This window comes from Naegleria lovaniensis (assembly GCF_003324165.1).
Source record: "Naegleria lovaniensis strain ATCC 30569 chromosome Unknown tig014, whole genome shotgun sequence".
Classification (NCBI taxonomy): Eukaryota; Heterolobosea; class Eutetramitea; order Acrasida; family Naegleriidae; genus Naegleria; species Naegleria lovaniensis.
This window is the reverse complement of record NW_025407835.1, coordinates 549,734-576,158: the sequence shown is the minus strand read 5'-3', so window position 1 is coordinate 576,158 and position 26,425 is coordinate 549,734. Positions and strand designations below refer to the sequence as shown.

At 36.1% G+C, this 26,425-nt stretch overlaps 16 protein-coding genes across 16 annotated transcripts; 9 read left to right on the top strand and 7 right to left on the bottom strand.

Moving 5' to 3' along the window:
• Positions 1-29: 29 nt before the first annotated feature.
• Positions 30-890, top strand: C9374_001753 (uncharacterized protein; the record flags this gene model as incomplete). Its single annotated transcript, XM_044691095.1, has 1 exon — positions 30-890. The coding sequence occupies one exon, from the start codon at positions 30-32 to the stop codon at positions 888-890; it is 861 nt and encodes a 286-aa protein (XP_044551413.1).
• A 97-nt stretch (positions 891-987) lies between these two features.
• On the bottom strand, positions 988-2,361 carry C9374_001752 (uncharacterized protein; the record flags this gene model as incomplete). The annotated part of the gene is made up of 1 exon (XM_044691094.1): positions 988-2,361. The coding sequence occupies one exon, from the start codon at positions 2,359-2,361 to the stop codon at positions 988-990; it is 1,374 nt and encodes a 457-aa protein (XP_044551412.1).
• Positions 2,362-2,601: 240 nt separating this feature from the next.
• On the top strand, positions 2,602-3,537 carry C9374_001751 (uncharacterized protein; the record flags this gene model as incomplete). The annotated part of the gene is made up of 1 exon (XM_044691093.1): positions 2,602-3,537. The coding sequence occupies one exon, from the start codon at positions 2,602-2,604 to the stop codon at positions 3,535-3,537; it is 936 nt and encodes a 311-aa protein (XP_044551411.1).
• Positions 3,538-3,658: 121 nt separating this feature from the next.
• Positions 3,659-4,516, top strand: C9374_001750 (uncharacterized protein; the record flags this gene model as incomplete). The annotated part of the gene is made up of 1 exon (XM_044691092.1): positions 3,659-4,516. The coding sequence occupies one exon, from the start codon at positions 3,659-3,661 to the stop codon at positions 4,514-4,516; it is 858 nt and encodes a 285-aa protein (XP_044551410.1).
• A 79-nt stretch (positions 4,517-4,595) lies between these two features.
• On the bottom strand, positions 4,596-5,067 carry C9374_001749 (uncharacterized protein; the record flags this gene model as incomplete). The annotated part of the gene is made up of 2 exons (XM_044691090.1): positions 4,596-4,804; positions 4,869-5,067. The coding sequence occupies 2 exons, from the start codon at positions 5,065-5,067 to the stop codon at positions 4,596-4,598; spliced, it is 408 nt and encodes a 135-aa protein (XP_044551409.1).
• An 84-nt stretch (positions 5,068-5,151) lies between these two features.
• Positions 5,152-7,338, top strand: C9374_001748 (uncharacterized protein; the record flags this gene model as incomplete). Its single annotated transcript, XM_044691089.1, has 4 exons — positions 5,152-5,407; positions 5,456-5,658; positions 5,712-6,082; positions 6,135-7,338. The coding sequence occupies 4 exons, from the start codon at positions 5,152-5,154 to the stop codon at positions 7,336-7,338; spliced, it is 2,034 nt and encodes a 677-aa protein (XP_044551408.1).
• A 121-nt stretch (positions 7,339-7,459) lies between these two features.
• C9374_001747 (uncharacterized protein) lies at positions 7,460-9,296 on the top strand (the record flags this gene model as incomplete). The annotated part of the gene is made up of 2 exons (XM_044691088.1): positions 7,460-7,535; positions 7,681-9,296. 2 exons carry the CDS (start codon positions 7,460-7,462, stop codon positions 9,294-9,296), a joined length of 1,692 nt encoding a protein of 563 aa, XP_044551407.1.
• Positions 9,297-9,440: 144 nt separating this feature from the next.
• On the top strand, positions 9,441-11,852 carry C9374_001746 (uncharacterized protein; the record flags this gene model as incomplete). Its single annotated transcript, XM_044691087.1, has 1 exon — positions 9,441-11,852. One exon carries the CDS (start codon positions 9,441-9,443, stop codon positions 11,850-11,852), a length of 2,412 nt encoding a protein of 803 aa, XP_044551406.1.
• A 47-nt stretch (positions 11,853-11,899) lies between these two features.
• C9374_001745 (uncharacterized protein) lies at positions 11,900-13,775 on the bottom strand (the record flags this gene model as incomplete). Its single annotated transcript, XM_044691086.1, has 2 exons — positions 11,900-12,408; positions 12,464-13,775. 2 exons carry the CDS (start codon positions 13,773-13,775, stop codon positions 11,900-11,902), a joined length of 1,821 nt encoding a protein of 606 aa, XP_044551405.1.
• An 813-nt stretch (positions 13,776-14,588) lies between these two features.
• On the bottom strand, positions 14,589-15,684 carry C9374_001744 (uncharacterized protein; the record flags this gene model as incomplete). Its single annotated transcript, XM_044691085.1, has 2 exons — positions 14,589-15,328; positions 15,426-15,684. The coding sequence occupies 2 exons, from the start codon at positions 15,682-15,684 to the stop codon at positions 14,589-14,591; spliced, it is 999 nt and encodes a 332-aa protein (XP_044551404.1).
• Positions 15,685-16,228: 544 nt separating this feature from the next.
• C9374_001743 (uncharacterized protein) lies at positions 16,229-17,159 on the top strand (the record flags this gene model as incomplete). The annotated part of the gene is made up of 3 exons (XM_044691084.1): positions 16,229-16,332; positions 16,388-16,458; positions 16,543-17,159. The coding sequence occupies 3 exons, from the start codon at positions 16,229-16,231 to the stop codon at positions 17,157-17,159; spliced, it is 792 nt and encodes a 263-aa protein (XP_044551403.1).
• Positions 17,160-17,250: 91 nt separating this feature from the next.
• On the top strand, positions 17,251-19,425 carry C9374_001742 (uncharacterized protein; the record flags this gene model as incomplete). Its single annotated transcript, XM_044691083.1, has 2 exons — positions 17,251-17,349; positions 17,440-19,425. 2 exons carry the CDS (start codon positions 17,251-17,253, stop codon positions 19,423-19,425), a joined length of 2,085 nt encoding a protein of 694 aa, XP_044551402.1.
• Positions 19,426-19,555: 130 nt separating this feature from the next.
• Positions 19,556-20,473, bottom strand: C9374_001741 (uncharacterized protein; the record flags this gene model as incomplete). The annotated part of the gene is made up of 3 exons (XM_044691082.1): positions 19,556-19,636; positions 19,690-19,934; positions 20,227-20,473. 3 exons carry the CDS (start codon positions 20,471-20,473, stop codon positions 19,556-19,558), a joined length of 573 nt encoding a protein of 190 aa, XP_044551401.1.
• Positions 20,474-20,833: 360 nt separating this feature from the next.
• Positions 20,834-21,808, top strand: C9374_001740 (uncharacterized protein; the record flags this gene model as incomplete). The annotated part of the gene is made up of 1 exon (XM_044691081.1): positions 20,834-21,808. The coding sequence occupies one exon, from the start codon at positions 20,834-20,836 to the stop codon at positions 21,806-21,808; it is 975 nt and encodes a 324-aa protein (XP_044551400.1).
• Positions 21,809-21,840: 32 nt separating this feature from the next.
• On the bottom strand, positions 21,841-23,334 carry C9374_001739 (uncharacterized protein; the record flags this gene model as incomplete). Its single annotated transcript, XM_044691079.1, has 1 exon — positions 21,841-23,334. The coding sequence occupies one exon, from the start codon at positions 23,332-23,334 to the stop codon at positions 21,841-21,843; it is 1,494 nt and encodes a 497-aa protein (XP_044551399.1).
• A 318-nt stretch (positions 23,335-23,652) lies between these two features.
• On the bottom strand, positions 23,653-26,061 carry C9374_001738 (uncharacterized protein; the record flags this gene model as incomplete). The annotated part of the gene is made up of 3 exons (XM_044691078.1): positions 23,653-24,005; positions 24,130-24,162; positions 24,258-26,061. The coding sequence occupies 3 exons, from the start codon at positions 26,059-26,061 to the stop codon at positions 23,653-23,655; spliced, it is 2,190 nt and encodes a 729-aa protein (XP_044551398.1).
• Positions 26,062-26,425: the final 364 nt, after the last annotated feature.

Below are 26,425 nucleotides of genomic sequence, written 5' to 3'. Positions count from 1 at the left end.
CAGAATTGAAAAAATTCATCGAATGCGACATGCGACAACAACTCGTTTCACTCCGAGCAGTGACACCAAAGCACCACAAGGAATGTTCGAAAGAAATTCGAAAATTAGATAAGAATATGGATGTTCAAAATTTTTGTCAAAACTTTCACAAATTCAAGTTTATTATTGTGGTGTATTTACATTCCGATCATTTGTTAAATTTTGAAATGATGAAAAAATTGAAATTAAAATTAGAAAATGAACAAAGAGAACGAAAGGTTGACCCTATAGAGTATGAATTTATGATGGGTGTGAAAAATAGTGTGTTACAAAAATCAGTGGACTTGTTATTGGAACAACAAAATCCCATAAACGATACTGAGCTAGGTATTATGGACACAGAATCTTTGAGACAATTGAAATCATATTTCGTTGGCCAAGTTGGATTAATTTTTACAAATGATGTAAATAATATTTTACATGAGCTTCAACAATTACTAGCTCCTGAAAAGCCATTACAAGACGAGAATGTAGTCACACCAAGCAATTCAGTCACAACTAGTCATAACGAACAAATTGTTTATTTACCAGTTGCATCTGGTAAAGCATTACTCCCTTACAGGTACAACTCTACAAATGAATCGTTTCAGCTAAATGGTCAGCTGTGGCATTCCATTTCAACAGTTGCAATACCAGTCATCCAACACTCATCTAGCACATGTTCTAACGATATCAAGTTACGACATGGAAAAGATAACTTACAACAGTACAAATGCAAGCCTGCCAAGTTGAAGAGGCATGACAACGAACAGACAGACTTACATAACGACCGCACAGAATTGGAATTTTTGATATTCAACAAAATTGGGAAGTGCATTACTAAACAAACAATTGCAATAACAGAAAATTGAAAACAAAATTTTCAAACAACAGAAAACAACCGTGAATTTAAGAGTTATTTAACATGTTTTTATAATTAAATAGTTCCTTCTCTAGAGTTACATTGTCTTAGTTTTTCTTCTTTTTAGATAAACTTTCAGTAAGATTGTTACTAGTTGATGCTCCTCCTAAACTAGTTCGTTTTTTGTTGTTTTCTGTGTTTGCTAGAGCTTCAGAGTTTGCAATTTTTGGGGAATTAGCTGGTCGTAAATCATACAATGGGGTAACATTTGTCTCCTTCTTAATGTGAACAACTTCATGACCAAGTTGTCTATGTTTGTGAGTGAGTTTGGTTTGGGCCTCTTTGAGATTGCTCAAAGTCTTTTCAAGCTCTTCTATTTTTTGTTTGAGTTGTGGAATTATTTGTGTGTTGGCTTCAAGAGAATCAAGTCTTGAAAAAATCTTCTCGTCTTTGTCTTTTTCACTCAAAAGAGTTTTGTGAATAAATCCAATTTCATCATTAATTGACTTTAGGGTGGGTAGTTCTTTAAATAGTGCTGCTGCTTCAGTAACGTTTCCTTCTTCTCCTATGTTCTTTTCTGATTCTGCTGACCATAACTCATAAACAGATAAGCAATCAAAATCTAGTGTGTATAAATGTAAAATGTCAACTACTGGGCTTTTGTCACTCATTATATATTTTCTTCCAACACATGACTGGCAGTGACGACAAAATAATGGGTAATAATTACTTCCAGCGTCAAATCTGTCACTTGGAGCAATTTGTACGTTTTCTCGAACATCGACTTTGTAGATACTGCAAAAGCTAAGAATTTCATTCTCGTCACTATGATAAACTAGGGCATTGCTGTCAATAAATATTGTTCTACAATGCTTGCAAGAAAACACAAATTGAGACTCTGATCGTGAAGATGTTTTTTCTAAGACAGGTGGAGCATTAGTTGTGACAGGTTCAACTGCTGGATTATTTACAACATAGGATGTTTGTGGTGGTTGCACAATTGTTGCTGTTGGAACTCCGTTTGAGTAAGGAGGTTGCTGTGGATTGTTATCTGTTGTTAAAACGTGTTGAACAGAGGCAGAAGATGAAAAGTATGGAAAATTAGGGGTCTTGTGTTGCAAATGATGATGTTCTCCATGTTGATCTCCGACAGCCATTGCATCCCCATGAACCTGATTATTAAAAGGAGGAGTATTAGCAGCAGAAGACTCTACAGGAGTATTTAAGACTATATTGGATGATGCAGAGCCTGGATTCTTTGGAGTAGTTGGTTGAAGAGGAGTTTGATAAGCGGAATGCCTAGGAACAGGTACGACAATACCCCCTGAAGTTGTAGGAATATTGTGTAAATTATTATTGGTGTTATTATTATTATTCAACATGGATGTAGAATTGAGTGGATCGTTCATTACTTGTGGTTGATGTTGCACTCCTACCACCGATGCCGACGAGGGAGGAGGAGTCATGTGATTTTGAAACATTTTTTTTGTTGGTTTGATGAAACTCGAACCAATTTTCATCATAGCCGTTAAAAGCACAAAATGATTTTGTTTTTCAAAATAAACACAACGATACATAGCATGGTTTCAGACATCTGAACATAATCTTTCTTGTAAATCCTCATCAATAGTGAGACCACTAGTGAATCTACAGAAACAAGTCTTCAAAGTTTCCCAAGTAGAAATTTTCAAAAATTGATTGAATGATGACCAGCACAAAAAATGTCTTCATCATCATCATCGGACCAACAACAACAACAGCAACCAAAGAGTGGAGTCGACTTTATTAGAAATCTTCGTCAATACACCACTCAACAAACACCTGTTAGTTATCAATTCGATCAAAATACACCTCCTCCAGAATATTTGGAAATTGAAGAGGAAGGTAGTAATCGTATTTTGGAACAATCCATGGGCAATATTGGACGAGCCTATATCGGATCCTTGGGAATAGGTGCAATGCATGGAATCTATAGAGGTATTAGATATGGACAAGGAGGCTCAGTCAAGATTCGTATTAATTCTATTCTCAATCAGGCAGGTATTAGAAGCGTCAAGTTAGCAAACAGTGTTGCTGCTGGTTTGATATTTTACTACATGACTGATATCGGAATGTTTTACTTTGGAAAGAAACCAGAAAGTGAAGAACAACAGAAGGCCCGTGAAGAGAAGGAGGCCACTAAAAACATTGCACAACTCACTAGTTTTAATGTTTCCGGAACTGACAAAACTGAAGAAGAAGAAAAAGGTGTGGATGAATATGATGAATTGAAGAATTCTCCTGTTAATGCCTTCTTTGCAGGTATGCTCACTGGCTTAGTTTATGTAGCTCCAGCTCCATTTGCAAAGATTGTACGAGGAAGTCTTGTTGGTGCTTCACTTGCTCTTGCAAATTCAATCTATATTGGACGCTTTGACCCTTTTACACCATTAGAAAATAACACTTGGATGAGGGATTGGGTCATGCCAATTTATCACAAAATCGCCCCAGAAAGATTTACCACATTATTTAGAGAATTGAAGAACCCCAATGGTACTAAATTATATCCTAAATTTGAGTCACTGATATCGTCGAGATTTTCAGAGAGAGTAGGATATACCCCAATTCCTAAACTATCTAATGAGAAAGAAGAACACAACAACAATAACCGAGATTAAACGCTTTTGAACTATAATTTGCAGCAAGAACTTTGAGATTTTCATTGTCCCTACATAACACCACTTTAAAATCGATGCGATAGACACCACTGTTGCAACCAATCATTCCCACATCAAAAAAATGTCTTCATCATCTATGAAAACTCGCGTAGGCATTGTTGGCTTCGGATTGTTGGGCCAATTCTTGACAGACAAAATTCTTAACGACGAAAAAGCAAGTCAAAAATTTGAAATTGCGTTTGTGTGGAATAGAACTTTTGACAAGGTCGAAAATGACAAGTCCATCAAGCCAGAATGGTATTTGAAAGATTTAAACGATTTTGCTTCCAAAAAACCAAATCTTATTGTTGAAGTTTCGCATCCAGACATTATTGTAGAATTTGGAAAAAAGTTTTTAAGTTATTGTGATTTGTTTGTGGGATCACCCACAGCATTTGCTGATGAGACATGTGAATCGGAAATTCGTCAAGTATTATCCAACACTTCCAATGGTTGCTACGTGGCAAGTGGAGCATTATGGGGAGCTTTTGATATTCAAAAGATGGCTCTCATTGGAACATTGAAAGGACTTACAATCACCATGAAGAAACATCCATCGAGTATGAAACTTACCACCAAGGAAATGCAAGATAAACTTCAACAAGCCCTCAATGATCCCACTAAAGAACACATTGTTTATGAAGGACCTGTACGACCATTGTGTCCTATAGCTCCAAACAATGTCAATACCATGGCTGTTGCATCACTTGCAGCAGAGAATCTTGGCTTTGATGTTGTTAAGGCAAGATTAGTGGCTGATGCAAGACTTGACGCTCATGTCATTGACATTCAAGTTGAGGGTCCAAATGGTTTTAGTGTTGCAACCAATCGATACAACCCAGCACAAGTTGGTGCTGTGACAGGTCAAGCAACCTATTTTAGTTTCTTGAGTAGTTTGCTGTTGTCGGGAGGAAGAGGACGAGGAATGCATTTCTGTTGAGATGATACTCGAAGACTCTGAAAGTGATATATTCCTATAATTTTCATTGAGAAAAACATTGATCATTACAAATAGATGTTTATGTATCTCCTTTAATTGAAATAGAATGTACACTGACGAAATTATGATATCCACTCATTATTCTAAATTTGATATATCGAGCAGCCACTTTGACCTCAATTTCTTCTTCTTGAAGAATGCTTCCATCATCCACCAATTGTTTTTCAAATACTTGTTGAAATTGTATGGGTTGATTTTTATCGGAACACTCGATCTTGAGCAATTTAACTGACGGGTTGTATGTTCCGATGAATGATCATGACCATGCATGCTACAACTTGTAAACACTTACTTCCAGTACTAATAATCCTTATGGATTGCAAATTAAACACACTTTCACATTGGAACATGATTTCTTGAGGAAACATGCCAGTTGAAATCCAAAAGGTTTCTTCCTTGTCATCCAACATGTTTGAAATTGGATGCTCGCTGTCAAGGCTGGTTGTCAATACAACTTTGGCCTTTCGATTTGCCACCAAGTCTTCGACCATTTTGTTTGAACTGTGCAGTTGAATATTTTTTACTGCAACATAGAAATTGGCGCCACTTTTTTGTTGTCTAACCAACAATAAAAAATGCTTTCACATGCTCAACCCTTGACGAGAGTATCATCAAGCAGCAACTCTTCGAGTCCGAGCAATACAACCAATATTCAGAGCTCGGGGCATACAAACTCATCATCAGCAACAAGTACCAATTATAAGTTGGCAGTAGCTGGATCGGATCAAATTTCGGTTTTCAATTTTTCGCTAGCAGATGCATCACTCACTCGACATATTTCTATAAATCCACATCCGAAGCCAATTAATGATGTCAAATGGAATCATAATAGTAAGTTTGAACTAAGGAGTGCGAATGCATATTGAATATTACTAATAGATCATGTTTTGGTCAGCTGCAGTGATGATGGATATCTAGTAATGACAACATTGAACGGAGAAAATATTGGTAAACTACCACTTGAAGAACAAGTACTTTCTATTTCAATTGGAGAATTTTCACGAAAGCTCTGTACAGGTGGAGCTTTAGGGATTGTAAAAATTTGGGATTTAAAAAAGAAAGAAGTTATTCAAACGTTTAAGGTATGTTCAAGACTCTATCTTTACCTTTAAATCAAGCAACCAAATAATTTTAGGGACACAAAGGAGGTATTACTTTAGTAGCCCTCAGTGAAGGTGATCAATATATAGCAAGCGCTGACGCAAATGGAATAATTTTGGTTCATAATTTACAAATGAATACTTTATCATGCACTCTCACAAATAATAGTCAACAAGCTGTAAAATCTATGGAATTTTCTTCGTTTCACAAATCCTTATTGGCCACTGCTGGAGACGATGGTTCCGTGATAGTATGGGATATTCATTCCGGAAAGCCTTATTGCTCCTTTATGAAGCAACATCAAGCTCCATGCACAGGAGTGCATTTTTCAAAACAAAACGCTGCACTACTTGCTTCTGCTGGTTTAGACAAATGTATTTATTTTTTTGATATTAAGGAGAAAAGGTAAGAATTAATTACTAATCTGACAACAGCTTACACATAAATATTCTAAAAGAATGGTTGAGACGATAAAAACAAGCCATCCTATTTCTTCTTTTTCATACATGGATAACGGATCAATAATTGCAATTGGAACGTCGAACGGATTAGTATTCATTTATGATTTGAAGAAATCTACTTCAACCCCGGTTGCTGAAGTTGCTATAGGAAGCTTTTCAATTAAATCCATGGCATTTCAAGCAAAGTTGAAGAAGTCCTCAACGACTTCATCGTCTAGTGATAATTCTAAATTGGCAACAACATTGACGAGAAATCAATCAACAGAAAGAATGCAGGAAAAACAACATACTCCACCTGCTGAAATTATTCCACAAAGACCAACAACTCCCACACATCCACCAAAATCAACACTCAGCATGGACAGTCAAGCAGGAATGGATGTTTTTTCTCCTGTTAAAAATATGGGAGACTCCAAGATGGCTCAACTATTTCCAACTGTTGAGGATATTAAGAAGCAAGCCCAATTGGAACATTTAAACGCAAAAATAAGCTCCAACAAAATGGTGGGAGATAACCCTTTCAAAAGCAAGCAACCAACGTTCAAACCTATTGAGCAATCACACACCACATCAAAGCTGGATTCTAGTATTAATTTAGGTCATGCATCCAATAATCGTATGTCTCTGTACAAATCCCTCAAGCCTTCACAAGACGACCGAGCATTGCTCTCGCCATCGGGTCCCAAGAAGAAGCAAAAGTATGACATATCCTCTCCATGTGGAGATGACACCAATGACGATTTTAACTCTGATGAAAGTATCGCACCTCCTATTCTTCACCAAGAAGATTTCGAAAAGAAATTAACCAATAGGCCTCAAATTGATAGAATGATGGACGAAAACGAAGCGAGTGAAAACATATCATCCCAGAAACCGTCACAACAAGCATCGTCACCACTTGTGTCATCTAATAATACTCCAAAAATTGGGTCCTCTTTTTCAATATCAAAGAATACTGGAGTATCTGAGGACAGTATTCGAGATATAGTGAAAGAATCAATTCAGGATTCGCTATTTGTTTTGCAAACTTCTCTCCACCAAGATATCACCAACATGCACGTTGACATTTTACGGCAATTTTGTTTGCAACAAGAACAAAACTATTCTCTTATTGAACAACTTTCAAAACAAGTTCAATCACTGAAAGAGGAAGTAAGGATGTTGAGAGAGGAAAATAGTCAATTGAAAAACCTGATTTAAGGATGCAACCCAAAGAACTTTACAACATGTTGGCTGTCATCTCTTCACACAACAAGAGGTAAAAAAATTTCCATCACACCACTTTCGGCCCAACTCCCAAAATACTTCAACACCCATCATCATGACAAAGAAGAACCGCTCTCAGTCTCAATTCGTCGCAAAACACCACGACGATGATATTTCGAAAATTGTTAAAGGTTTGTATTTGTGTGTTGTAGATGGACCTTCTGACCGAATGGGATCACAATCTGTGGATGACACATAATTTTTAACGCGTTGGGTCCATCATGAATTGACTTTTGATCGTGGCATCCAATTTCTATCCATTGATAACTTCACTAGACCTTGAGAATGAACAAAAGAAAAAGGATCAAAAGAAACAAAAGGAATTAGAAAAGAAGACAAAGAAACAACAAAAGGATGGTTTTTCTAAAGAGGACCAAAAGAAGAAGAAGCCAGAAGAGCCCGCTGCTGCTACCACTAGTACTACAACAACAACAACCACTTCACCAACTATTGAACCATCAACAACAACAACACCTTCTTCTCCAAGCACACCAACCATGACAAAGACTGAAAAGAAGAAATTGAAGAAGGCTCTAAAAACTCAAGAGGCTTCCGAACAACAAGTTGTGCAAAAGACTGAAGAAGCCAAACAAGCTGCAGTTGAAACCAAACCAGTGGTAGAGCAAAAGAAAGCTGAAACAACAACAGTGGAACAACCAAAGGTTGAGGAAACCAAAGCAAAGACTGAAACCAAGTCACCTGTTGTTGAAGAAACCAAGACTGAAGTAAAATCAGTCGAACAACCAAAGGTTGAGGAAAAGAAAGTTGAGGATCCAGTTGTAGTAGCTCAACAACCAAAAGAGGAAAAGAAAGTGGAGGAACCTAAGGTCGAAATCAACACATCTGTTGAGGAAAAGAAATCTGAGCCAATTGTTGAAGAAACTAAACCACCAGTTGTGGCAGAAGAGCCAAAGCAGGAGGAAGTAAAGCCTGTTGTTGTCGAAGAAAAGAAGGAAGAAGTCCAAGTTCAAAAAGTAGAGGAAAAACAAGTTGAAACTAAGGTTGAAGAAACAAAGGAAGTAGAGCAACCAAAGGTTGAAGAGGCTAAACCAACTGTTGTAGAGGAAAAGAAAGTCGAGGAACCAGTTGCAGAGGAAAAGAAGGAAGAATCAAAGCCTGTAGAACAACCAAAGGTTGAAGAGACTAAACCTGTTGTTGTTGAAGAAAAGAAGGAAGAGAGTAAGCCTGTAGAACAACCCAAGGTCGAGGAAAAGAAACAGGAAGCAAAGCCAGTGGAAATTCCAAAGATTGAAGAGACTAAACCTGTTGCAGAGGAAAAGAAGTCTGAAACTCCAAAACCAGTCGAACAACCAAAACCTAAAATTGAAGAAAAGAAGGAAGAGTTAGTTTCACAAAGCTCACTCTCTCCAAGGTCTTCTCCAAGATCCATGTCAGCATCTCCAAGAATGTTATCAGCATCAGCTAAAAGTTTCTTCCAAGGTCTTGCTAAAAACTCAACGGGTGACCTCAACTTTGATGAAGAAGTTGGCCAAGCCTATGCCATGGTGAGAGATGACAATTCTGGAGTCAGCTACGCCATGCTTGCCTATGACGAAAAAGATATGAAGAAAATCAAATTATTTAAGAAGGGTTCATCATTTGATGAGTTGTGCAATGAACTGGCAGACGATAAGGCTTTCCACATATTATTACGTGTGGTCGCTGTTGAATTGGGAGATGTTAAGAGAAGCAAATATGTTGCTGTCACTTTCATTGGTGATAATGTTAAGGCAATTAGACGTGGTAAGATCACATCAAACATCAACACAATTGCAGATCACTTTGGTTTGAACTCTTTACACTTGAAGGACAAGAGTAAGATTAAGGATGAAATTATTCATCACTTGAACATTGCCTCTGGTATGAACATTCCAGAGAAATACATCTTCTAGACTTCTAATATCCTAATGAATAATAATATATAATATTTATCATAATGAATGGACGGATTGGTCACTCCAATGAGTCAGTAACTATTAAAATTAGTGTTAATAATAATAATTTTAACATCAAAATCGAAAACAAAAAGATAAAAAATGACAGAATTCTTGTGGGCTGTGAAAAGCAAGCAGAACAAGTACACGTTCCCGTTGGATGTGTTTGTTTTTGGCTCAGCTCCATCATCATCTTCGGAACGATCTTTTAGCGAACCGAGCCATACCACTTCGTCCATCAAACAAGATGTGGATCATACTCGGAGCAAGGACAGCATGATACCAACACCAACAACTCCAACGAATGGTGACTCGAGAACGTTTTCTGCCATTGATTTTGTAAACGAATACCGATCCCGAGTCGATTCTCTGGATACCTTGTTGGAAGAACTTCAAGAATTTAAAGAGTTTCTGAAAGAGGAAACCATCTCGATCATCCACAAGGAATATAGTTCCTTCATTGAGTTTTCTCGGAAATTAAACACCATTACCATTGATCAGATGAACTCTTCCATGCCTACTCTCATTCATCAAATGAAAGAATTTGAAAATTTTATTTACAATTTAATCAGTAAATGCGAGAAAGAGTTACATAGCAAGAAGAGAGCCTCTCAGAAGGAATTTATATCAAAAAAGCTTTTAGAGATTTTTACCTTGCTGAAAAGCAATTTAATACCTAAATTGCAATTGGAAGCAGAAAAGCAATCAGTGGCCAATCATGAATTCTCAGAAGATGATTTAATATTTTCCAGCATGGCTGATCATGTCAAACAATGCTCCGAATCAATGAAACAAATAGAAGTAATACTCTTAGAGCTTTCCGAGGAAAATATTTCTGAAAACATTCTTGAAAAACAACACATGGCTGCTCTTTTCGAATTCTACGAGAAAGTAGATGTAGCGCTCAAACAGACTGAACAGTTATTCTTGGACCAAGTGTGTTCTACATTTATTTTCTTCATCAAAATTAATAGCAAGACCCTTGCAAGAAGCAATTACAACATCTCATTGCTCAAAATTTTGGATTGCATGGAAGGCTGCTATTTATTTAACAATAAGAGATTACTAGAGCAGTGTTTAGAGCAGGAATTGATAAATCCATTGCTGGATACTATAGCAAGCAAGGAAAATTTACTTCAATGTAAGAATAACCCAGAGCAGCATGTAAAAGTGTTACTCTACGATAATATTCTACAACAAGTTGGAAATGCAATAGATCCTCTTTTGGATATACTATTTTCTTTGGAAAGAAAATCTAACATTGAAGAGTTGATACAAACTGGTTACACCGATGCAGGTATTGACACAGGGCCATATATTCGTAAAATTGTTACATCCTTCAAATTTATCACTGCAAGCGTTTTTCAACCCATCTCTAACCGGCTTCAGTCAGATCCATGTAAATTTCTGTACGAGTATAGAAATGTGAAAACCTTCCATTTCATGTTCCAAGGACAAAAGCGATTTATTAATGAGTTTAAACAGAAGTTTGTTCCAAAGCACGAAACAAATACTTTCACTACTGCTGTGAAGACTCTACTGCTGAAGAAATGGCAAACAAAAATTTACTTTGCATTGGTAAAACAACAGGTAGTGAAGGATTTTGAATCAATCATTTCACAAAAAGCAACATCTTCCTCAAAGGACAATATCAATAGTGAATCCATATTTACAGCTATTACTGATAAGCTGGTTGATTTAATTTTAAACACAATTTTCAATCCTGATACAACATTCTTGGACGAGATGAGCGAAGATTTTATTTTACTATTTATTCAGTTAATATCGAGGTATAGAAAATGGTTATTGGAACAGCTCATTCCATCGATGATTCAAACTTCCAAGAACACAACACAAGAAGATGAATTGCTGTCACGGCTGTGTACTTTGGCTAAAAGACTGGTGGGTGTTGTCGATCGACTCTCTGGATCTATTAGAATGGATATTTTTTCATCTACCCGTACTCCACAAATTAAGGAATTACTCTATAACTCTCTTTCTGAAAGAATTGGAATTACTGAAGAAACAGAAAAATTTTCACCTGTGTTCTCGTCCTTGATTGAAAACATTGTCAATATTTTGAAAGATAAGAGTATTCAAATTATTGCGTCCAGATTAACTCAAAGTTATAACTTTACCACTGTAACTGGGGCAAACAATTCTGCTTCGCCATTCACACAGGAGATTTTCAAAAAACTAATCCAGTTCCAGAATCAAGATTTTGCAAAAACCAACAAAGTATTTTTGAAGAGAATATTACATCAGGTAGTCTATGACACTTGCAATCAATACAAGATTGAGTGTATGAAGATAGTAGAGTCAAACAAAAAGACACAACAGTCTATTGATCGTTTTTCTAAAAATAAGGTTAACAAGGTGGCCTCAATTATCGATCAAATTATTAGAGATTGCAACAAACTGGAAGAAATAATCAAGGATCAACTGTTTTTGGATGTGAAAGAGCCAATGGAGCCGTTGGAACAGCTTAGATCTACCTTAAACAATTCAGAATAAAATACCTAAAAACTCTGATGATGAGCATAGCACCCAAAATCCTTTCATTACTTCATCATTTCTCTGTACTCTATGAAATCATTGTTCATTTTCAAATAGACATTGTATTTCTTTTGATGATATTCCTGTGTGTCATGCTGCGGAATAACGTCTTTGTTTCTGTTGAGGTGACACATGTGTTTCATCGCTTCAAACATATTGGAATACTCTTGGCACGCAACAGCCGACAACACACCACACCCCAAAAGCATTGAGTCTCCATCCATCCTATATATTGGTAAGTTTGTGGCGTTGCTGTGTTGACGAACGAATAGCTCATTATTTGATAAGCCTCCACACATGAAAACATTGTTAATATTGTAGCCCTTTTTAACCATTTCATCGATAATATGTCTTGTTCCATACGCCAGCGATTGGATTGTTGACAAGTAGAGAAGAGCTAACGGCTCAAAATCCGCTAATTGAGGGGCGAGTACTAGTGTTGCTGTACCATGGATGAGCTCATAGATGTGTTCATTGGTATTCAATGGTAGTGTTTGAAGTCCAGAAATGATTCCTGTCCATGTACAAGGCTCAAAAGATTAGCATGAATCCATTCATATCCTACATACCTCTCATGTTTGGATCCGCAAGGGGAGATCTGCATCCATTAAAATGTGGTAATATGTGGATGTCTCGTGTCAATATATCTACACACTTGAGATTCCTCTGCTCTCTTAACAATTCCAAAATGTCATCTAATTTTTGATACACTTTTTTCTTCAAGTTCGAAATGTTGAGCTCCTTTGTCTCTTCATACACTAATTTTACAAGATCAAAATATTTTGGATGAGACTCCACTACATAATCAATCAAAGCTCCAACAAACGACTGCCCTCCTTCGTTCAAATACATATCTTGCACCATGGCGTTACGGTAGCATCCCCAAACACCATCAATAAAAATTGGAGTTGTAGAAGCAGCCATATGGCAACTTGATGTTCCAGCTATGATGACAATTGTTCGACAGAGATCATCCTTGGTGTTATTTTCATTCATGTTAAAAACGGCGCCAATCATTCCAATTCCTCCAGCATGAGCATCAATTACAGGAATAGCTACTGGTATAGATTCTAATAGACCTAATTCTTGAGCGCTTTGTTTTGTTAATGGATACGAAATGTTTCTTCCAATTTCACAAATATTTGATCCTATTCGATTGGTTGGTTGAACTAACTGTTCAAGACCAATGCTTTTTAAAAATTCAATATTCCATCCATTACAAATAATTTCCTTTCTGTTCGAAGAGTCATCAAAGACAAAACCCCATTTACATGTGGTAGTACATTGCGATCGTATGGAAAGCTCACCTGTACATTTATATGTGAGCCAATCTGCTAAATCAAAGAAATGTACCGCTTCATTCTCTAAATTTATCAATTGATTGTCGATTAACCATTTAATTTTTGGCATCTCCATTTCAGGCGACATTTTCCCTCCAACATACTTCAATACCTCATGTTTGGTGCTATTAATTTCTTCGGCTTGTTTTTTTGATCGATGATCTGCCCATAAAATAATATTTCTCACGTCCTCTTCATTGGTAGCATGATTAAACTCGTTGCATAAAGATACAGAGATAGGCTTATTTTTCTCGACATCCCAAACAACCAACGAACAGGTAGCATCAAAGCATACTCCTACTACTTGCTCCGGGCTTGTGTTTGAACATTGTAAAGACTTTTTACAAGAATTACATATTTGTTTCCAAATATTTATGGATGATTGTTCCATATGCATCGTAACAGGATGAGTAAATAATTCAATAGAACAATCAGTGATGAGAGAGTTCGGCTTGATCGATCCATTCCGGAGATTGATGAGAGCTGTGCGCACCGATGAGGTTCCAACATCACACGCCATAACAAAACGTTCTTGGTGCATTTTTTTTTACAACGAAAAAACCAGTTCGACAACAAACCCCAATCCTCACGGATTTACCATTAGTGCTAACAATAAAATAATTCTTTACAAAATTAAGAAAATACCAATGGGTGTGTTTTAAACGGCGTTCGGTGTTTCTTACTAGTAATTTTGTAATGATTTTACAGCGAGAATTAGATTTTTTGCAACTACAGAAGATTGGAGCGACAAATCAAAAAATGCAAACAACCAGAACTCTGTTTCATCAGCACACTCCCAATCCAAACCGTTTTTCTTCAATAACTTTTGATCCGGATATTGAGCATAGGTGCATGACATTGTTCAATTTGTTAGCAAGAAGATCACAGAATCAAGTCCTAATATCAAGGTATACAGATTTGACCAAGATTCTGGAGGGTCCAACCTACACCAAGGAGTTCAAAGACTTTTTATCATGGTTTAAAATTGAGCGAGGGTGCAAGACTTATGGTGATGTGCTGGATATGGGTCCCTTGTTACTATTTGACAAAGTCAAAGAATTTAATGTCTTTGAGCTTGATGAACATGCGAAAAGACGCAATGAAGCTCTTCAGAAATATTCGGAGGAAAAGAACCTCTAACACTATAAATTCGTTAGATCTTTCTTTTGGTGTATTATCACTTTGAATCCAAAGACGTTAAGCAAATATTAGACCTTAAAGCCGACAAAAGTTGAAGAACTTCAAGGTGAAATTTAGAAACGCAACTACAATGTCAAAAGCATGCAACTCGGTGGTTTTTACTGAGCTGCTTTTGAAATTTACAAGCAACATCAAGCAACCCACACTCATACACTCATCCCACACCCATTCCTAACGAAGGTACAAAAATTTCCAACAAGAGCCATCCCACACCCAACAAGGCTACAATGACAATAAAGATGACGCAAATACATAATAATCGAGTGGCTCCTCCAGCTTTGTGTATGGCCTGTACCAATCGTGCATTTGTTTCATCCAATGTCTTGTTATATTTATCCACATCGGCAGCCATCTTGTCCAATAATTGAGCTTGTTTATCCAATTCATCGGAGAGTGTATGAGCAATTTGACCAATCTTTTGAATCTGTCCTAAGAGAATATCAGTCTTTTCTTCCATTTGTCGTTTGGCCATTTCAATTTGTTCCAAACCTTCAGAAATATCAACAGTTGGAATTTCAGCCTTCGCCTTCTCCAAACTATCCAGTGATTCAAATAGAACTTCTCTCTTTCCGACGGGATCATCCTCCTCACCATAATATTTAATATTTCCAGTAAGCAATTTCGTATATTCTTGTTTCAAACACTTGACATAGAGTTTAAAGTTTTTAATATCGGTTTCTCGTTGTTTTCTCATTTCAACTGGCATTTGAACTTCTTTCCATAGAGTTTTCTTATTGAGGGCATCTTGATGAATTTTTTCTAATTCTCGCGTTTCCTTTTCCATTTTAGTAATGGCTTTGTTAATGTCATTGTTGAGACGAGGATCATTGTCATTGACTTTTTTCTTTTGATTGATGAGGGTTTCGGTTTGATCGATAGCAGTTTTTACCAGTACTGTTGTTACGAGTTGTGTTTTAGAAAGTAAGGTAGTGTAGTTTTGGAAATGATGTTTTCCATTCAATAGAAAAAGTACAAACACAAACAAACTTACCTTTTTGTCGTTCGAATTTATCCAATTTCTTCAATTGCTTTTCCATTTCCTTTTGTTTTTGTTTATCCACTCCATCGCTCACAATTTCACCACAATCGATTCGTATTTGATATAACCGTCTGAATAAATCAGCCATACCAGGTGAACATCGTAATAAATCAATACTTTGAATGGTTTTGTCATGCTCGAAAGAACTTCCAAGTTCAGATTTGTCAGACTTTTCAGTCTTGTCTTGTTTTTTAAATATCTTGGAGAGCATATGTTGTTATTGTTGGTTTTGAAGAAATGAGGAGTTGATGAGAATGAAGGAATGCAGATAATGAACGTGACGTCCTTTTTTTTTGTTGTGACTGTTGGCTGGGGTTGAAAGCTGTTGGAAGTGCTCCAAAAAAAGGAATACAGTTGATGTCTGAATTTAATTTTACATTTCGAGATTGGAAGAAAAAAAGAAACGGTTCAGTGAGGCGACCACAGTTCTTTCATTCGTAAGTGGGTCATAAGGACACTAACTAAAGTTTGCAACGAAGGAATCTCATAGTCTTTAACCATGGGATCCACTGATTTCTAAGAAACGGTGTGAAAATCAATGTAAATCCCGTGTAGTCCAATGGTTAGGATACCTGGCTTTCACCCAGGAGGTCCGGGTTCGATTCCCGGCATGGGAGCTTCAATTTTTGGCAAATGTTTGATCTTCTTTTTACCTTTCTTCAAAATTTGTTTCAAATCTCTATTATAACTTGCCTTGTGTTGCAGAAAGAAGGACGACGAATGAGATTTACATTTTTCTGACCAAGTTAAAAAAAATGATCAGAAAATGGGAGCTTATTGATGGCAGAATTCTTCAAGTGGAACAAGATCTTGATATTGTAAACAAGGAATTTGGAGCAACTGTATGGGATTCCGCACTGTATGTACACGATGATCATTTTTTGAAGCGATCGGAATTAACGATCAATGAGTAGAGTCTTAGCTAAATATTTGGAAAACGAAAAAGTATTTCCGAAAGGTCATTTCAAAGGGAAAACTGTTTTAGGTAATTATAGCGTGTGTGTTTAATAATTCGTTCCCGATCCGATTTAAATTTCGAAATCAAATGATTTAATTTTTAAAACTTCAGACATTGGATCAGGTACAGGTTTCATCGGAATTATTCTTCTCATCATGGGAGCCACTGTTCATTTCACAGATCGTCAAGTTCTCATTCCCCTCATTGAAAAGAACATTCATCTCAACTGTCAAATCGTCCATGATGATTACAACTTTCTCGAAGAAGGTTCCATTGATGAAAAAGCTCCAATTCTTGCCTCTCAATATCAAGCCTTTGAGTATCTGTGGGGTGAACCCAATCCAATCATTGAACAAACACATTACGATTATGTTATCATTTGCGATTGCATTTATGAATCCAAAGAAATGTGGCTTCCTCTTGCAAAAGCCCTCAATGAACAATTACATTCAAAAAGTCATCAAATCATTGTAGCACATGAAAAGAGATCTCATAAAGATCTTGCGTTCTTTCCATATATTCAAGAAACCTTTCAAGTCGAGAGAGTACCTGATGAATTAATGGATCCAGTGTGGCGAGATGAAAACATTAGAATATTTTACTTGACGTTTAAGGGAAGTGATCATGATTCAAAGAATGAAAAGGATCGAAATGTGAACACGATAACAAGTACAACCAAGAAGGAAGATTCTATTGCTCGAGAGGGAAACTCAAAGACTCAACATTAAATCTTTGTGTATTTTCGTTCACACATTTGAATTATCCACATGATGTGGAGAAATGCGTGAAATTGTATCCACTTGGTATGAGATTGAAAAAATGTCAACACTCAACATTGAGTATTTTGATAGACTCATTGTCACTGTGAAACAAGCCAATGATATTGTTCCGATGGATGATAATGGCTTCTCGGATCCAGTAAGTGATTTTAACATGATTTGTTATCATCATTCTGTGATTCGTCTCAACATTTGCAATTTCTATTTTTACATATCATTCAACTCATAGTACATGATCATCACATATGGTGGTGTCTCTCTCATTTCCTCTGTCAAATTAAAAACATTAAATCCAATTTATAATGAAACATTTATTTGGATCTTGGATACTCAATTTCAAAATAGGAATTTAAAATATTTGAAAACATTGCAACACAATAATATTGAGAATACTAAAATTGTACACAAGAAACATTTACACTCTCGAAATAATTCTCTCATTCCATGTGCGTTTTTCATTTCCAATCCAAATGTTGATTTGACAAGTCATCTTCATTCCAATCGAAAGAGTGGTCATGATGACACTCGTATTAAGAATCTTTCTAAACATGTATCACCAAATATTTTAAATCAGAATGTTCGTTCATCATCCAATAATCATTCGAATAGTTCTGTTTCAACCATTTCTTCTTCATGTGTGAATGAAATTCAATTACAACACATCAAAAATTCACATTACAAAATTCCAAATCATCAAGTGAAATTAGAAAATTCTAAATACATGACATCCCTGATGAATGAAAATATTTATGTTATTAATACTCAACAATTGGATGAAGTGAAATTTCAAGTATGGGATAAGGATTTTTTAGGAGATGATGATTTCTGTGGAAGTGCTGAATTGAGTGCGAGTAGTATTTTGAATAGTGACAATTCTAAATTCACTCTAAAATTGAAACATGTGAAAAGTGGTGAATTGATTTTAACAGCTCAATTTAAATTCTCTTCCTTGTGTGATTATCCCAATGATGACTCTATTGATCATCATATTCCCATTGCATCAGGAAATGACTTGAAGACTCTTGACGACTCGAGTAATTCAACAATTTCACTCGAAAACGTTCATTCAACACTCATTTCAAGTTCCAATTATCAAAAAAGTGAATTTATCAAATATATTGGAAATCTCACCTATCCTTTGGGATGGAAATTGGAGAAAATTGATGAAATGAGAGTTTTGTGTCGATCACCAACAGAGCTCTTTGACGAATATCATCGTTATGACTTTTTCAAAATTGAATTAGAAGTTGGATTACTCGATATGAGAGAAGTCTATGTGACGAGTAGTGGAAAATATAAGAATTTTACAGAAATTCCACTCGAGAGCTCCTCAAAATTAGGATATCACTATTATACCTTTTTATTTCAATATGAAGAGTCTGGAAATAAGCTATTTCAATATGTATGTGTGATCGATATTGGAAGTGCTTGTGCCATTGTAGTTCGATACATTTCTAACTGTGCCTTGAAAAATCAACATCTCGTTCATCAAGTGGTGGCCAATTCTGAACTTGTCAAAGGCTCTCAAATGTTTAATGTGATCTATTGGGATGTTTTTGAACAGTTATGGGTGAGAGTTCCATTTGGATGGCAGAATGATCATTTTGACTCTGGAGAAGGTAAAATTGTGGTGTTTCATAGTCCTCTCGAATTGAGGGAAAGTGAGAAGAATCTTCAAAGCACCTCTTCACAAAAGACACATCTTGAAGAGAATGGAAAACATCAGGTAGATTCACCTGTTGTGGATCGATTCGAATTGACCCTACTCACACAATCTTCGCATGACATGTCTCAACAAGATGTTTCAGAGTTTGTGAAAAGCTTGATCGTTGAGGAAGGAGTCGAGATTATGAGCGAATGGAAACCTTTTGATCAAACACTGAACCACGAACATTCAGAAGAAGACAGTTTTGATCCTTCACTTGTTCATCCGAGCAAGAATGAACCAAGCTCAACCCTTGTTCACAAGAACTACCTTCAAATAAGGTATAATACGGCAGTTTCTGACCTCTCTAGAAACAGTTCTCCGCTTACTATTTACGAATTGGTCATGATTATTCACAGAGTGGATCGATTTGAGCACAATCATGGACAGCAACACTGTGTTTGGATGTTCTCGTACAAGTCTTCCATTAAACGTGGAGAGGTGTATCACGATTTGTTTTTTGAAATGGCAAGAGAAATGAAATTTCCATCAGTGGAAGCATCTCAATGAAACTGAATGAACGAACGATAAATTGATTTCCCAATGTACAAATGTGTTTGCATTAAAATTGCAAGTGTTAAAAATCATTAGTGAAATAAGGAGTGTATTAGTAGCGTTTGATGGTAGTACAAAGAATCATTTACTTCTTAATGGAAGTATTAATTGTCATGTTTCCGATCATAGTTGGGTGCTTTGTTACAAGAACACGATATTCCTCAAACTATTTCAAAATAATGTTTCGTTCAAACTAGAAAAGCACCATTGTATACTTACAGATATTTTACCGTCTCCATCAGTATCGGCTTCAGCAAAGGTTGCATCGACCAGTGATGATAATTGCTCTTGCGGAATACCTAGTGAGTTTTCTACGAGAGAAGCCTCCAAAAGTTTGTAAAGTTCCTCCTTGCTAATGCATCCGTCTTGATCAAAGTCGTAAATTCTGAACGAGAATTTTAGTTTTTCATCAATAGTTCCCTTTTCGCAAAACACAGACAATCCACAAATGAATTCTCTCACATCTAGTTGAGTGTTGGACATATATGATGATGAACAAGTAGTAGTATGAATTTTTATGTCATAGGACGATCATAAAAGTTCGTTGTGTTTTTGAACATTCGTCGGTTGTTGAAAGTATTGAAGGAACAATAATTGCAGTTGGAGATGATGATGAACAAGTAGTAGAGTGATTGCGCAACAAAGAATATTTCAGGGAAGGATTCATCGGTTTGAATGATATCATTAATAATAATAACAATAATTGGAATACAACGATAGGTCATAAAAGTAAAGAAATAACAGACTAAAACTTACCAATAGTACCATCGTTATCACCATCAAACAATGAAAACATTCTATCCACGAAGAGGGAATCCTTCAAACCAAGAGCCTCCTTAAATTCGTTTTTATCTATCACACCATCATCTTCACGGGATGAAGAAATGGAAAGGAATTGCTCATAGAGCTTCATAATCTCGTCCATATCAAAGTGAGTGATCTCCACTAGTTTCTTCAATTCATTCTTTCTGTATTGCTTGTTCTTGCCAGGTTGATTGCCCATTTTGCTTGCACCGAGTGATTTTTTGTTGTTTTTTTGAGATGACGAACCTAATATTCTTGGTTTGGGACGGTTTCGAGAGAAATTGGATGATGTTGATTCAGTGATCGTTGAGGTGATGTCTGAAATGTTGCTGTTTTCCAAACCCCAACGTTATGATATCAAAACGTGATTCAAAGAAGCCGCTTCTGTCCTTCTTCTTCAGTAGGAGGTTGAAACGTGTTCTCTTCCGTGCTCGACAAACCATGCATGCACTCGATCACAAAAAAATTCTCGAGAACCCCTCAGACACCATTGATCAAAAACTCTGATTCCGAAACAATCCCGATCTTCTTCATCATCACTCAAAAAATAAGAACCATCATGCTCTCCCTTCTCGAACTTGTCTATGATAAACTCACGTACACTCCGACCTATAATATTCTCATCATTGGAATTGAAGAGAGTGGGAAGACAGAACTGTTGCAAACCATTAAACAAATGAACAAACAAGAAATATTTTCATATTCACCTGCGACTGTCATGACTTGGACTCAACATTCTTCATCATCAAATCCACAACTGGATTCAACCTTTCAATTTAATTTTTCTCAACTCTACAGTAAATCGAAAAGAAATCGAAATTACAATCCCACCATTGGACAAAATACATTTAATATTGAGTTTGCAAAAACTTGTAATTTAAAAATTTGGGATATTGGTGGTAATTTAAAAACCATGTGGAATGATTATTACAAATCTGCTCATTCTATATTTTTTGTGATCAATTATAATATTGAGATACGATCGTCTAAAATTGATGAAAATTCTACTGACTCCAACCAAAATGAAGGCTCTTCAGAAGAGACTTGTAAATTTGATTCACATTTATCATTTAATGAACAAGTGCAGTTATCTATTGGATCTCTTTCTGCAAAAATTGATATTTATCATCGATATTCTTCCTCATTCAAAATACTAACAGACATCTTAAATGAATACAAAGATCTATTCCAAGACATTCCCATATTTTTATGCATCAACAGCATTGTTACATGTTATGATGAATTTGAAAATATTGAAAAGGATGATGACAAGAAATTAATGATCAATTTAATAGAAACATACAAAAATATAGCAATGAATGAATTTAACAAAGTGGCCTTTTCTGACAGCATGTCATCACCATCGAAAGAGGGAACGAAAAATATTTTATATAGCGGTGATTATTACAAGATATTGATTAAGCATTTGAACGTTTGTGAGCCAAAAAAGGTATATGAGCTGTTAAATAGTGTCGTGGATTATTTACACCAGAGAAAACAGGCAAGAGAGTTATTGGACAGCGAGTTTATATAGCATTACTTTATTTCTCTCTCCATTTTCATTGTCTATTGATTCATAAGTGAGGTAAACTCTTCCTCTGTGAATGACAGTTGTTTAGATGCCTCTAAATGAATGATTTGTCTTTTCAATATGTCAATCAATTTCATTTGCTTTTTAAAGGCAAGTACTATATCTTGTTTTTGACGTTCTAACCTCTTATTTTCTTTTCTCAGGGCTTCTGCTTCTTTTCGTTGTTTATCATTGTCCTCTCTCTGGGATTTTTGTAGCTCAGCAAGTTGAGATTTATACTTTTCAATCTCTTCGAGAGCTCTTGTATACTTGATTTCCTTAATTCGATTTTCAGAGTTTGGTGTTTCATTGGACGACGGACTAGCGTTGGAGGATGGGTCTACCTTCATATTGAGTTTGAGTTTTTCATTTTCCTTTTGCATTTCATTGATCATACTGGCTTGCTTTTTAAATTTAAGTTGAAGTGCGTCAAATTCTTTTCTCTGCCTGTCCAGCCTTGATTGAAATTGAGCTTGATTTTTGTTAACTTTCTTACTCTCAATTAGGGCTGCATTATATCTAACATCTAATTCTTTGATTTTGTCATCTTTAAGTTTTAACTGATTGTTTTGTTCAAGGACATCTTTTTGGAGAGACTTAACTCTAGCTTTGTAGAATTTCATAGCTGCTTCTAAACCCATTTCATTGGCAGCTCGATCCAAGTCGTCATCCTCGTACTGAGCAAGCTCGTCAATATTTTCTTGAACCTTCTTTTTAGCGGATGCAATAGATGCACTTGAAGGTCTTTTTGGAGTGACCGTTGTGTGTCTGTTCTGTGACGGCGTTGTTGACCGCGAATGATCCCCAACGCTGTTGACTCTGGTAGGTTTAATTGCAATTTCTTCAATTTTCTTTGATTGCTGCTTCACAATATTGTCAGTTTCTTTTAGTACATGTTTTGTTTCCATGTTAATTTGTTGATTTAACTTGCATAACTGATCTTGTTTTTGTTTTAAATAGTCAAAGGTGCTTTTCCTCGAACTTTCTTCAATCACTGAGGAAATATCGCTATCGTTTCTACTTGAAGTTAAGGATTTAATGTCATCATCATATTTTCGAGTGTTGAACGAGAACTTGGGTGGTGGAGGCTCAATAGCTTCGCTAATGATAGAGTCATTGTGTTTCATTGGATTGCTTGTAGTAATGAGTGTGGATCTCGATTTGGTGTTGTTTGGTGGACTGTCCTTATGAGAAGATGGTCGAGAATAATCTTGTTGGGGACTTTTCGAAGAGGTATCAGGAGAAATGGTAGGAGTGTGTTTCCGACCAATAATTTGAAGGTCTGAAAATCGCCCAGCAACGGGTGTTTTTTGAACACTTGTGTGATCATCTCCCTCCTCGGAACTTATGGAATAAATTTCATCATCGCTGTCGTCTTCATCCATGTTGTATTCAAAATCATCGTCTTGATTTCGTCTATTGTATTGCATTTCTCCAAAATCTTCTTCATCCTCCTCACGGATTTGGTCGTGTTCTTCGAATGATGACATTTTTTAAAGTGTTTGAAAATTGTACCACAAAATGGCGCGCATTTTTTTAACCTTTTATAAGGCGGGATGTGGAAAGTGAGGCTTCGACATCTCGATCTTGGAGGTTGGTTCGGACTCATTGATAGAACAAAATTGAACAGCCATGTAATCAGCAAGCATAGATACAGCTGATTGATTCATCAACATTGGTTTTTGCAATTGGTTCGATCTTGTAGTTGCGGTTGCATCCTATTCGAATATACTCTGCACACGTTCCTTCATCTTGTTTTTGGCAATTGAGTTTCACAAAGTCATCAATGAATGACACACAACTCCCTCTCACACATAACGATTCAACAAAATTCGAGTGACTGGCCAAGTTCCATCCAACATGGACATTTTTCGACACAATTGTTCCACTCTCTTATATTCTTGATGAATCAAATAAAATTGTACACTATTCGTATCATTCATAAATCTCAAATCGAGATCAGTAGCCTCTTTCAAGAAACATCTCACATGATAGACTGCCAGTGGTTGTTGCTTTCCTTTGAGATGAGTGAAATCGACAAACAAACATACAAATTCTTTTCGTGCCATCTTGTAGGTTCTCTCTCCAATGAAAATTGAACATTGATAATGAGAGGCTAGAGCATTGAGTCGTGAAGCAATATTCACAGAATCTCCAATCACTAATTTCAAAAAATTCATTTGTGTGTTTTAACATTGGACCATATTTTTTAGAATCATTCCAAAATCATTCCAAAATAAATACAAGATGTTTAAATGAACAACAACATTCTAGAAAGAACCTACCTGTCACTTGAATTCGTTTTGGACTTCCCATACCTTCATAAATTTCCATATCATTTCAGAATATATATTGAAACATGTTTCTCATATCAAACACACATTTTTCAAACTCTCAAACAAGACACACTTACTTTCAAATGCCATTTCTCCTGTATTAATTCCTGCACTGAACACTAATTGAGGAAATCCTGTCTGAATCCATTTCTGTTCCAATAATTGAACACTTTCCAAACATTCGAGAGCAGCTCGACATGCATTAATTTCATGCGATTCACATGGTAATGATTCTTCATTCCAAAATGCCATAATTGTTCCGTCCATAATCTTATCCACTGTTCCAAAATGTAAATGAACTAATTTGTGTGCAATTTCTAAAAATTCAGAAACCACTCTCAATAATGTTACGATATTGGTGTGTTCGGCAACAATGAGTAGATTATCAATACTACAGAACATGACTGTCATTTCACGTCGTTTTCGAACTGGATATGAAAATACTTTTAAATTTCTTCTCAAACAACTCTCAACCACAATATGAGGTAAATAAATTTGAATGGCTGAAAGTCCTCGTTTCAAATGATTGAGAGATATTCTCATCTCATTAATTTCTGTAATTTTACAATTTTCATTGTGAATCTTTTCAACTCCTCCCAATAATTCAAGTTCATTCATCGAGTCTGTAATTTGTTGAATGGAATTTTCAAGAACATGTAAAAATATTAAAATTCCTAAAAAGAGAATGGTCATGAGAATGATGAATACAACAATGGTGGTAATACTATAATTGACAATCTCTGCTGCATATCCTTTCGATATAAATACTACAACGATCACCCAATCCAGTCCATATTCATCTTTTAGTGGTCTTGTTTCAATTCTCTTATTTTGATAACTAAATACAGAGGTATTTCTAAATAAATGATTCTGAATAATAAATAAGGCAATTTCAGAGGCATGATCATAACTTGAAGCTAATATCTCTCCCATAGAATTCATAATAAATCTATATTCTGATTCATCTGACACTTGTTTTAGAAATTGATTCAAAGCTCCTAAAGAGAATTGAATGGCAAAGAGTCCAAAAAATTGTTCAGGACTCGACTCGATGGTAGAATTCCTGTGTCGGGAAGGAATATTGAAATGTGCATAGACCCTTCGTGTTGTGGTGTTCATTTGGTGCTGTGTGTGATTATTATTTCGAGATGAATCATCACTGAAAATTGGAATGACAAAATTTATGGCATCAAATCCATAGAGTGTTCGAAAGACTTTGGTCCAAAAAGGTCGAGTGGTTTGATTTCGTTGTTGAAATTCTTTAAAGATGGGTCTCGAATGAGTGGCAAACAATACAGGTCGTTCATATAAATGTGTTAAACGTTGACGCGTCCACCATGAGGAGGAGGAAGTGGATGGCCATGATGACGATGACGACGACCACCAATGTGAGGAATCATTCGAGAAATTTTCTGTTTTTCTGTTATGATCCAACATGTCCAATTGATAAAAATTGGTTCGATTTTCAAAAGTAATCTCAAAGGTATGATTGTAAAAGGCAATGAAATGTCCATCGAATCGAGCAAATCTCAATGCATTCACTTTAAACAAGTAAATTCTTTCAAGATAGGCAAATAACTTCATCCATAATTGTGTATCCATAATATTCATAGGTGTTCCATAGAAGAGTCTAAATTGCAATACTGTTTTTGAGATTTGGCATGTTCTGGTGAGCTTACTCACTTCATACGTGAGGGAATTGGCTTGTTTCTGTCGAATACTCTCCTCTGTGGTGTTGTGCAACGGAAGTCCAGTAGAGTACAGCAACGAGAAGGCACATACACATCCCAACACTGCTTGAGCCACAAACAGTGAGAAAATAACGTTCGATGATCGCATGAACCACTGCCCACACAGGACGGTTGCAGCGGTTGTTTGCATTTTCAAAACGATGCGAGTATTAGAGTTTGTGTGGTGGTGGTAGTGGTAGTGGTGGTAGTGGTGGTAGTGGTGGTAGTGGTGGTGAGGGTTGATTTGAGCAAATAGAGTTTTTTACAAGTCTTAGAGTTCGGCTTTTCTCTTTGACAACAATCATGCAAAAATTTTGAATCACATATTACATGACTCGACGACCATGATCCATCGAGTATGCTTTGCCAATCATGGTGCGTTCGATTGAATCTTTAAGGCAAGTTGAATCTTAACCACAACATCGAAAAGGAGAAAATCTTAATCAGTACATGATATCATATCGAGCATTCAAAACCACGGTGTTGTTATTCAATAGAGTCACGACACCTTGTTT